This window comes from Trichechus manatus, unplaced genomic scaffold (assembly GCF_000243295.1).
Source record: "Trichechus manatus latirostris isolate Lorelei unplaced genomic scaffold, TriManLat1.0 scaffold00060, whole genome shotgun sequence".
Classification (NCBI taxonomy): domain Eukaryota; kingdom Metazoa; phylum Chordata; class Mammalia; order Sirenia; family Trichechidae; genus Trichechus; species Trichechus manatus.
The window spans coordinates 2,512,658-2,524,903 of record NW_004443996.1 but is presented as its reverse complement, the minus strand read 5'-3'; the positions used below and the strand labels follow the sequence as shown (position 1 = coordinate 2,524,903).

The 12,246-nt window shown below is 39.7% G+C and overlaps 1 protein-coding gene across 2 annotated transcripts in view; it reads left to right on the top strand.

Moving 5' to 3' along the window:
• Positions 1 to 11,161: 11,161 nt before the first annotated feature.
• Positions 11,162 to 12,246, top strand: part of DACH2 (dachshund family transcription factor 2) — a 741,876-nt gene continuing 740,791 nt past the window's right edge. For both annotated transcript variants that reach the window (XM_004378871.1, XM_004378870.1), the window contains exon 1: positions 11,162 to 11,836. In XM_004378871.1, coding sequence (XP_004378928.1) covers positions 11,328 to 11,836 — 509 coding nt within the window. In that variant the 5' untranslated portion in view covers positions 11,162 to 11,327. The remainder of the gene's footprint in view (positions 11,837 to 12,246) is intronic.

The following is a 12,246-nucleotide window of genomic DNA, read 5'->3' as shown; positions in this document are numbered from 1 at the left end:
CCTCCAGTCTCAGTCAGACCATTAAGTCTGGTCTTCTTACTAGAATTTGAGTTCTGCACCCCATCTTTCTGCTGATCCATCAGGGACTCTCTGTTGTGTTCCCTGAAGATAAACAAAATATTTGGAAAGATAAATTTTCATAGGCTGAGAGAGAGAATTTTAGGCAGAGGGATTCTAGGCAGAAGAACAGCGTACACAAAGGCTTGGAGGCACGGCAGTGAAATCCAGAGTTAGAAGTATTGACTATAACAACAGTTTGACTGGAGTAGAAGTGATTTGTAAGATAGTAGTGAGAATAAAATATGATGAATCAGTGGAGTCAAGCTGGGGAGAGCCTTGATGATCATATCTGGGTGAAGGATAAAGTAAGAGTCTGGAGGAGGGAGTTAATAGAGAAAACCAGTTCCATTACTTAGCATCATTACCCTAGAGAACCATTTTTCCTACCTTCTTATGGGTCCCAAGTAGGTCATTGGCTTGGGATCTGGCTCAACTTAGTACTGTATATATAAATAAAATTTTTAAAGCAAATCAACCAGCATAGGTCATTGGAAGTGGCAGGGCAGTTATAAGACACTATTTCTCTTACTTTTAAGATTTCCAGTAAATTGGGTTTGATTTCAATAATATTAGTAAAGCCACAACTGCTTCCACTTCCATTACCTGATTTCCACATCATAAGCTATAGTTTTCTTTTTAGTTCTGAAAGGAAATTTTTTCCTGATTACTTTTAGAGAGAAAATGGATAAGCTCTAAATGTAAGCAAAAAAGAAGTCAGCATTCTAGTTGGCAAAAAGGGAGGAAAGATTATACCCTCACTTTCCTATCTTTTTCTCCACTTGTTTTTGGGGGTGTAACTCTCACCTAACTGTAAATGTGTAATCATCATATTTCCATTATTTAAACAATCTTTTATTCTGGAGTCCTATTGCCTATTTGTTTTTCCATATATCATAACCTGTTATAAATTAGCATCCACAAAAATGTGGAATATGTATGCATTTATAGAAATTCTAAGGAAGAACACAATACAATTTATATCCTTTATGCTTCCTTGGGTTTTCCAGTTCACTGTCAATATAATCCAGTTCTACTTCAGGGCCTGGGCAAATCAAGATATTAAACAATATTCCGTGTGCTACATTTAACTTGGACGTTAACTGAAAATGCACGTGTCACTTGTGTGTTTCTACGTACAGATTTATACACTTGATAGAGATGATTGGAATATTGGACCTGGGTAGAGAAGAAGCAGGATTATAGGTTAAAGCTCTCTCTGACAAACACGTGTCTTATCTCCTTTGCCTGCATCTCTAAGAGTCATAAGGTGGCTGATGGGCTAAGTATGTTTATAAAAAGAAATGGTAGGTAGAGATTGGTGAAAACTAAAGTGTGGGTGGTGCTTCACAGGCAAAATTGATCATTACGTTATGACTATGAGATCAGCAGCATTCTGGAATCCAGACAGCATGGAGGAGTACAGCACCAGCTAAGGCTCCTTGTTTATTCTCACGTATAGGACCAATGAAAACCAAATACTTGAAGGATAGATGGACAAGATGAGGCCCAGTCAACAGTCAGGTGCAGGATATAGATAGGTCCCTCTTTTTAATATAACGTGTTCCTAGAGAATATAGTCTTTAAATTCTTTGCCGTAAGAAAAAATTCAGGCAACGTGTGTACTTTATCCTGGATGTATACACAGTGCGGACATCACTGGCAATCATCTGACATCTGAGATCACTGGAAATCATTGATATGCAGGTAAAGTGGGCAAGAAGTGAAGTAGGTTGGTTCTTCCCCAACCATGAGGGCAAGGGTACTCAAAATCTCTTTGATAGAAGTCATGTTTAAGGAATTTACAACTTTAGGCAGCCAAGTTTAGAAAGATTGACCTGATGAGTGTACCTACAAAGGTCTTATAAATAGATTTGAAATATCCTAAACCGAGACAATGACTCTGGCACATTACATAGACAGACTTACCGTGGCTTTTTCCACATTGTTAAATTACCAATACCGAGGATTGTACAATCAGTGTTCGTTTGTCACACTTTGCTTATAAGAAACCGCCCAGGATTTTCTTCTTTCTGCTCCCACCCTTGTAGGTTCAAGGAGAAGCTTATCACCTTGTTTAGCTTTAATATTGACCATATGCACAATAGTAGGTGGTGACAGTGCTCCCCTGTGTCTGGTCCACCATTCAGATGCTTAAGGCCTTAAAAATTTTTTCACTCCGAGTTGTTTTCTCGAGCCTTTTAGATCCCAGAGAAGCAGAGATGCCTGGAAGTTTGAGATGACGAAATCTCTGTTGTAACCTTTCAAAAATGATCCATTTAGCTGAGTTAGTATGTTTCAATTGTTATTGCCACTAAACATGCTGTCAGATCCTCTTGCCTGAACCTAAGTTCCCTCTTTCTTCACAGACACCCGAATACAAGTCTAAGGCCTGAGCTTCCATCTCTCCCCGCTTGCATTGCAGAAATACATATTTGACTTTGCCTCCTACTCATTTCTCTTTTTTTTTTACTACTACTCCTCCCCTGCCTTTCCTAGTTATTCCCAATTTGGAGAGTCACAATTTGTATATACTGGAATTTAAAAAAAAACATTCAAAGGCAAATGATAATAGTTAACAGGAATAGCGCTCGGTGAGAGGCCTATTCTAAGCACTTTACATACATTATATACATTAACCCTTGTTATTTTATAACAACCTTATGATGTAGGTACTCCTATCATTATCATTCCAGTTTTACAGATCAGGGAACTGAGGCACAGAAAAGTTAAATATTTTGCCCAAGGTCATGCAGCTATTAAATTGTAGAGCCAGAATTTGGACCTAGCCAGTGTGGCTATGTATTCTGCTCCTGTAATCACTCTGCTAGACTGCTTTCTCATAGAGAAATAACTAAAATTTAGACTGAAAGGATCTTTAGTTTTAGAAAGATTACTGTACTGTATGAGTCTGAATTAGGTAGCAAACGGTGAAAAAAGCAGTGAACTGTAAAGGAACAAAAGTTTGAGTGTTGCTCAAACTCCAATAGGATGTCTTCAGTTTATGTTAATTTTCATAAATGACTCCTCTACATTGGTTGAATGTAAGGCAAGTTTTGAACATGTCAAAATTTTCTCAATATTTTAGAATGTGCTGATATATTTTTTGTGTCATTTTCTTTCACCTCAGAATTTAAAGATTACAATTGTGAACTTTGAAAGTTGTTTTATTAACATTTCAAAAATGCTTAAACGTGCAATTTATGGTATGTGCTACCATATGGAAAGTGAGTCAACTGCATGGCTTAGAATCTAAGATAAAAGTTTTGTCTTAGATTCAGATGGGTTTTTTTTTTTAATGCTACAACCTTTCCCCTATTCATTAAATACATTTTACTATCTTATTTATTAAAGATACAACTTTATATTTAAAACTTCTGACATTTAAAAATAGTTTTAAAATGTAGTATAGTACAATATTTTTAAGAAATTAAAGTCTAAATACAGTGTAGTGCTTAAGAGTTGGGGTTCTAGAGTCAAATCTGGATTTTATTTCTGCTCACTTACTTAGTAACTGTGGGACTTTGGACAAGTTAACCATTTTAAACCTCAATTTTCTCATTTAAGAAATGGGGATAGTAAAAGAATTTAATAGAAGTGTCATTAAAATTAAATAAGATGGTATATAGAATATTTTAGCACAGTGCCTGCACAAAGGAGGCATTCCATAAATGTTAGTTATATAAGTAGTAATACAGTAACTTTATTATGACTATTTTATATTTTTACACAACTCACCCAACCACCAGGTGGTATATACTACTGGGAGTTGATTGTCAATTTTTGCACTGGCTTGGTGACAAAATGCCTGGAGCTGTTATATATATGAATTTAGCCAAAAATGTTCCAGTCATTCTGTCTGGAGTGTTTCAGCAACGCTCAGGGAGGCCTTAGCTATGTTTTCAATAACACAACCCTTAGGGTTCTTTTTTCTTTGGACATCTTTTGCAGAAGAAAAAAACTAACAAAAGGTAGTAAGTGCCTAGTGTTCTGATGCCGCTAGGAGTATAAACATGCTCATATTTATATTTTCCCAATCAGAGAGATATACCTATCTCCTTCCTAATTCTCTCTCTCTTTTTCTGTTTCCCTTCTTCCCTCCCTCCCTCCCTCCCTCAAGTCAGAATTGGTTATTTTGCACACAATAATAAGTTTGAACATTAGCTCTGTGTAGTTTTAACATCTCCCAACAAAGATTTGAAATAGTTATTTCAATTCCATACTTCCTTAGTTAAGGTAATGTGACCCTTGCATAAAACAAAACATGTAGAATAAAACGTTTAATAAGGTTTCAAACATAGATTTAATATTTCATTACAATTTTGTAATATATTTATTACAGATATATGACAAATCCCTTAGGGTTCATAGGAGTAAACATAATACAATATAAATATATTCCACTTAAAATAAGCTTTTCTGAAGAAATTAATACTTAGATAAAAATTGAAGTAATTCTTAAGTAATCTGAGAAACCAGGCACCATTAAAAATATACAGAAACTACTAATAAGTTTTGTAACAAAACACAAATCTTTAATGTACACCAACCTATTAGTCTCTGCTTCAAAATAAGTAATAATGAGCATTTCTATAGCTTTACATCTTATAGATCACTTTCACATATTCATTCATTTAATAAACATGTATGAGCACCTTCTATGAGCCAGGCAAAGTGGTTGGCACTTGAAATATCATACTGATTAAGATACACATAATCTGTAACTTGACTGAACCTTATTCTAAGGAAGGACATAAGAGTGTAAGATACAAAAACTGTAATACAAGGTAAAATGTTTGTTATGGATTGTACTGTGTCTCCCAGAAATATATGTTGTCCATTCTGACCCCTATACTTGTAGATGTAATCCCATTTGGAAATAGGATTTTGTTGTTGTTGTGTTAATGAGGCCATATAGGTATGGGGTGTATCTTAAGCCAATCACTTCTGAGATATAAAACAGGCAGATCAGGCACAGAAGTAAGGAAGTACTAATGGACAAAGATTGATGCCACATGGTGATCACTGAAGAACCAAGGAAGAGAAGCTGAAAGAGACAAAGACTTTCCCCCAGAGCAGACTGAAAAAGCCTTCCCCTAGAGCCGGCGCCATGAATTTGAACTTCTAGCCTCATAAACTGTGAGAAAATAAATTTGCTTGTTGAATTCACCCACTTGTGGTATTTCTGTTATAGCAGCACTAAGATATTAAGACAATGTTTTAATTTCCTTAAGAGACTCACAAAGTGCTATGAGAGCTCAGAAGAGGGAGGGCCCACTTCTGGCTGGGAGAAAGGGAATAAGAGAGGTCTTCATGAAGGTGAACTGGAGTTTAGTCTTAAAGGATGGTTAGAATTTGGATAAGGAGCTGTGCAGCAACATATTCTAGTTGGAAAGAATGACATAAGCATTCACACCAGAGTAGGAAGCTACAAGAGATTTTAGAGTAGTGGAAAATAATAACCATTTACTGGTGCATAGGCAATATGTCAGAGAGTATTGGAAAAAAGGATGGAAAAGTCAACTGAGTCCGGTCAAAAAAATGAATCAAATATCAGCCTAAGGAATTTGGAATTTGTCTGGTAGCCAGAGGGGTAGCAATGAAGATTTCCAAATAGTAGAGTGAAACTTTAGAAAAAAATAACCTTGTTTACTATCTTGATTTGAGGAAATACCTGAAAGTAGGGAGACTAACAACAGATAATGGAGAAAACTAAGGTGGCAGCACAGAAAATGGAAAGGAATGAGAGGGAATTATATTACTGAGAGTGAATTTACAAAACTTCATGAGTAACTGAACGAGAGTGTGATGGATAGAGAGAAATCAAAGGTGTCTCCCAAGTTTCTATTTCGGGTGACTAGCTGGGTAGAGAATGTATTAAGAAATATCAGAAATGGAAAACAAAGGACAGATTTGAAGGGAATAGAGAAAATTAATCCAGTTTTGGACATGCTGAGTTTGAAGTGACCATGGGACATCCAAGTAGAGATGTCTAGCTCTACAGGAGAATTTTAAGAAAGCGAGAGGTAAGATTTGGTGTGTAGAGTAGTTATTGAAGCTGAAGATAGTTGATGAAATTGCAAGTAAAAGTGTAGACATTAGGAATCTTAACATTTCAGGGTCACAAGCAAGGACATGAAAAGGAAAAGGAGTGTAGGAAAAAAGAGAAACAAATTATTGCAGAGGAGTCATGAAAACCAAGAGATAAGTGTTCAGGAAGTATGTCAACATTGTAAAAAAAAAGCTGCAGAATATCAGAGGATGAGGATTTAGAAAACAACTTTGGATTTGGCGTTTAGGAGATCAATGAACACCTTTCTTAGAGTAGTTTCAGTCAAGTGGTAAGGGCAGAAATCAAATTGCAAGAGGTTAAGGCACAAAAGGATGGTAAGGAAGAAGAGAAACAAGTGTAGATTTTCAAAACATTTGTGAAAGGATGGCAACTCCAGGACAAGTGGGTCTCAAACATCTGCCTGCATTAGAATCACCTGGAGGGCTTGTTAAAATGCAGATTGCTGGGCCCCTCCTCAGAGTTTCTGATTCAGTAGGTCTTGGGTAAAGCCAAACAATTTTTATTTTTATCAAGTTCCCAGGTAATGCTGATGCTGGTGGTCCAGGGGCCACACTCTGGGAATCACAGGTTAAGGTTGAGGAAAGTTTTTATTTGTCTTAAGATTGGTAGACTTGATAATTTTCTATATGAGGGGAAAGAGCAAGTAGAGAGGGAGAGATTCAAGGTACAAAAGAGAGTGATGGGAATAAAAGGGATAAATTAGGTACCTGCAGGAGAGGAAAGGAATCAAGAGCATCAATGAAGGGAATGTAGAGACTATTTTCAGAGGGATGAGGGAAGTAGGAGGAGATAGAATATGCGGAAAAAAAGTTTTTCGGAGACAAGGGAGGCTGGGGAAGCTCCTGTTGTGTAACATTATGGTAAAATCAGAGAAATAGGAGGTGGTAGGTGATGAGAGTGAAGGGGAGGGTGAATTGCAAAGAGTAGAAAAGGACTAGAGGAGTTGCGGCAGGGAATTCAATAGGGAGTCAACGCGAATAAAAGGATACTAAGTAGCAGTGGGAGTTCAGCTGAAACTGGAATGGCTTGAATTTTAACAGTTAAAAGTCTAAGATTCAAAAGGGAACAATAAATTGAAAGACATAGATGGAATTTAAAGCAGACACATCTTCTCCCCTAGGACGGTGCAGTTTGGGGCATAATATGGTAAATGTTGGTATAGTGCTTATACTTCATGGGATACTTTGAACGTTTATATTTTATATTTCAATTAGAAAATGTTCCTTTTTCTTTTGAGCATCTGATTTTAACTGTTGCTCCTTGGGTTTTGGCCAATTCGTCACTCTTTCAGTGGTTCCTCTTATCCACTTGTGCCTCTCTTGGAATTCATTTTCAATTTAACATTGTAACTGAATGAGAGAAAAATAATTTATGTTACGAAAGGTCATTTTAAAGCCAGTTTCTTAGGAAAAAAATATATTCCATTGAGTAGGATATACCTATAGTCTTTAGCCAGTTAAAATCCCAGTTATATGAATGCTTTAATTTCACATTTATCGCCTTACCCAATCAATTTTCTTTAATTGTTTGCCTAAAATGAACATTAGAAGGCTCCTGAGAGTTTCTGATTAGAGGTCATATTAGAGGTTGCAACCTCAGTTGGCTGAGGGTTTCAAATAATTCCATTTATTACCTTGGGATTTACTTGAATGCCTCTTCTGAAAACCAGATCCTTCAAATGGTTCTTGATATTTTACAGTTCTAAATATGATTGCCAATATTTTTTAAAATTAGATTGGTACCTGTATTTCCACTGTTAATTTCAGGCAAAGTGGAATATTTTGCATAAAGTTTAGAGCACCTTCCCCTCCAAACTGAGTAAGAATTAGAAGAAAACGATAAATTGCTAATTAAATCCAGAAAGTTTACACAATTTCAGTATATGAGAAGGTACACGTAGGCCCCAAGTCATTCCACTGGAATAGTAGCATCTAGGACTTTTTGTTCTGATGAGATATGGTATCTGCTTGTACTGGTGGTGTGGTGGTTAAGAGCTACGGCTGCTAACCAAAAGGTCGGCAGTTCGAATCTACCAGGTGCTCCTTGGAAACTCTATGGGGCAGTTCTACTCTGTCCTATAGGGTCACTATGAGTCAGAATTGACTTGACAGCAACGGGTTTGGGTTTGTTTGTTTTTTTCCCCCTGGAGTAGTTGGCTCTTGTTTGGTATTAATTGACAAACCTTGAGTATTTTCTTAGTTTTAGTGCAGTGCCTCTCTCCATAGAGAGTCATCTCCCAAGGGTACTGTGTTTCCTGCAGCCTTTATGATTTTATATTGATTCATGCAATTCCAACATACACGGTGTTGATGCACAAGGCTTCCTCTGGCCTTGTAGAAATCCAGCCTTATTTAGAAATATGTTTGGCTTATGGACTACATTAAAGTCAGAAGATGATAAGAACACACTCTCCATGTAGAATTTGATTGTCTCAGTAATCTCAAAGCATGTAATAATAATAGTAGAAATAGCAGCAATAATAATAATCAAAAATATCAAGAAAATCCAAGGAGACAACACTTGGCTTCTTAGATCTAAATGACTAAATCCTTAAATTACAAGTATCACTTAAGAAAATTACCAAGTGTAGTTTCCAGAAGGCTGCAATGGGAAGGAATTCAAATAATGAAGCCTAGGGTCTTTTGTGTATTGAAAGCTTCCAAAGGGCTTTAACCCTTTAATGGTCAATGGCTAATTTGAATCTTAGTATTTCCAGTAGAATTTGAATCTTAATCTCCTGGAGTAATTAAAATATTACTATAAATCTGCTAGATCACATTAAACATATAAGACATACCTAGTTCCTGTCTCTTCTAAATTTGTCAAAGTGCATTTGTTTTTCAAAATCACAAATAATCATTTCAGTATTAATGTTCTGCCTTTCCTCTTTATATTCCAAAGTTTCTTAAATTTGAAAAATCAAAGCATCTGTGTAATGTCCTACTGCTGAAAATCACAAATTACTCTGGAAATAAAAGGGCCTTGATAAGATGGGTGCAGCAGCTTGGCCTTAGGATCACTAATGCAATTAGAGGTATTTCAAAATAAAACTTTCCTCGAAAGTCAAATTTATTCACTTGGAATTTTCAATGACAGTAAGTAATCAAAGGCAAGTTATTTCATCACATTTCTGTCAAAACACCTGTTGAACACAACTTGGTGTTTATCTTAAAAGTTTTTAATAAATACAAACATTTCTGTAGTGCTGTTCTATTCTTTTTTGAAAACCTCTACTTTTTTGTTGAAGCTTTTCCTGTCTCTGCCATATCTTCTCAACTGTCCTCTTTTTTTTTTGCTTATTTTCTTTCCATAACAGTACCAAAACTAGCAAAAAATATTTAAAATAGTCCTTTAAAAACACTTTGTGACCGCGTACATTCCAGTCTATTATGTTAGAGTCATTTATCACTATTCCAGAAGCAAATATCTCCATTAGTTTTTAGCATTTTGACTTGATACAATTCGAAATTGAAACAGTGTGAAGAAATTCAAAGGGTAGTTTTTAATACTTGTTTGATGAAATGACAAAAAGGAAAATATATTGTGAGAGCGAGAGAAAAAAAATCCGACTTAGAATATTTAAGCCTTATTACGGGGGAGAAAAACAAAGCTTACCCACTCCTCTTTGATACCACTTAGTAGGAGAAAGGCTGAGTAAAATTTAGTAGGTTTCTAAAAATTATTCACGATCCAGGAAAATATTAGGGACTTTGCCTTGGCTATGTCATTGGTAAAATTTTGTAAAGAAATGCAGCCTGGATTTCACTTTTTGAGTAACAGCCTCCAGAGGACAAGAGCGTAGACAGGAAAGGAAATACCTTGTATTTCAGAGAATCAAAAGCTTGACAAAGAGTCTTAAAACAACTTTGCCACGGTGCTCTAACCACCACATGCTGTGTGGAGGAGACCTTGCCTCTTCCCTGGAATGTATCCAGCTCAAACATTTTGCTCATAGTGACGTCTTGTAGTGTGTTTAGGGGCGCTTGACAAGTGGATGAAGAAGAATCTGGAGCTGCAGTTTAGGACGTGAAACTAATCACCGCGCCATCAAAGCTACTTTTTAGCCTATAGGTGAGGGAGGAAGATACAACATTAAAGAGAGCAAACCCTCGTCCTTCCCTCGTTTTCTGTAATGACTGTTTTAGTCATATAAAGGAACCTTTCCAAACAATTTTAGCGGTGGACGGGGTGGGGCTATTCCGAGACTAAGGGACAGCGACACAGAAAGCCGAGTCTGTTCCAGGACAGGGGCGGAAGTGCTGTAAAATGAAGCGTCCGTCCGCCACCCACAAACCAAATCTCTCTGCCTGTTTTTCAAAGTGTTCACAAAGGATCCCAAGCTCATCGCGTCTCTGAATGTCAGTGCGTGGAGGATTAACAACCAGCAACTCCGATTGAAGTGGGAACTCGGACGCTCGTTTCTCTGTGCTCGGGTGGAGGAGAACCTGAACCAAGCGCACTACACTAGGTGAGCTGGAGAAGAGGTGAGCTGCTTACTTCTGAACTCACTGGAGTCTTTCTCATGGAAGCTGGACGAAGCCGCTCATTAGCCCCTGCAGAGTTGGAGCGCAATGGGCGAGTGGAATTGGAGCTACCACCTTCCTTTCCTCGATTGAACCGTGGCGCCGGGAGCGGGGAGGCGCGTTCAGGAGTTCCGCTTTGTGTTCCTATCCCTACCCTTGGGGGGCGTGGTGGAGGGGAGGAGTTCGTAGCCTCGGCCACTTTGACAGCTCTGCCCGATAACTGGACTTTCTCCCGTCAGAATCTGAGCTAGAAGGGCCGAGACGCCACACCGCCCCCTTCTCAGGCTTCAGCCCAATTCACCAGCTCGCCCCGGCCGGCCTCAGGTAATCGGAGGCCGGGGCAGGGAGTCTCCACCCCTTCGCCAGCGACAGCCATTCGGCGCGCTCGGGCGCCGAAGGGGTGGGGCCATTGGCTGGGGGGCGCTGCCAGTCTCGGGAGGGGGTGTGGTGGGGGTGGGGTCTGGGGCCGCCGCGGGTCCCGGCAGCTCACTGTTTGCTGGGTGGTGGGTGAGCGCGAGCGTGAGTCGGGCTTCTGGAGTCTAGCGAACTGTTCCGAGCAAGAGAGAGCGAGTCAGAGAGAGGGCGGGAGAGTGAAGGAGTGAGTGCGAGGGGACCTAGAGGAGAGAGGGCGAGAAAGCGAGGGCCCGAGGACGTACGATTGAGACTGAGTGACCATGGCTGTCTCAGCACCTCCAGTGATCTCTGCAACTTCCAGCGGCGCCGGCGTCCCGGGGGGCTTATTTCGGGCCGAACCCCTCTACTCGACTCCGGGAGAGCCCCCTCGGCTCACTCCCAATATGATCAACAGTTTCATGGCCAATAACCACAGCGGCAGCGCCGGGAGTGGCGGAGCGGGTAGTGGTAGCAGCGTCAGCGGCAACACCAGCACCAATGAATGCCGGATGGTCGACATGCACGGGGTGAAGGTGGCTTCGTTCCTGATGGACGGCCAGGAGCTGATCTGCCTGCCGCAAGTCTTTGATCTCTTCCTCAAGCACCTGGTGGGAGGGTTGCATACCGTCTACACCAAGTTGAAGAGACTGGACATATCCCCCGTGGTGTGTACTGTCGAGCAGGTCCGGATCCTCCGCGGGCTGGGGGCCATCCAGCCCGGGGTGAACCGCTGCAAACTTATCACCAGGAAAGACTTCGAAACTTTGTTCACCGATTGCACCAATGCCAGGTGAGGCACTCTTAGCTAGCTCGCTTCTCTTCCCGTCCCCCTTTGCCCTCTTCTGCATGTCTCATCCCCCTCATTTAACTTTCTCTGTCTGTAGAGGGTCTTAACTAGTTTGCCTCTGCCCTTCCCGTTGTAATCGGCGGGGGAAGAGGACCAGAAGGACTCATTCATTAACTGCACGCACGTCCCATCTAGTTTGCGCTCAGTGGCAGGGGTCTAATAAAGTCCCGCACAAACTTCAGTTTGCATTCCTCTACTGAAACTTTCCAGCCCTTAGCCCATATCTTGCATGGCTTCTTGGCTGCTTGTGGTTTTTTGTTAATTTCTCTATTTGGTTTTCTTTCCTGCTCTTTTCTGGCCGTACGGGTCGGATAGGTTTTCTCCTGAACACGGACACCAAGGGTTTTTCTTGC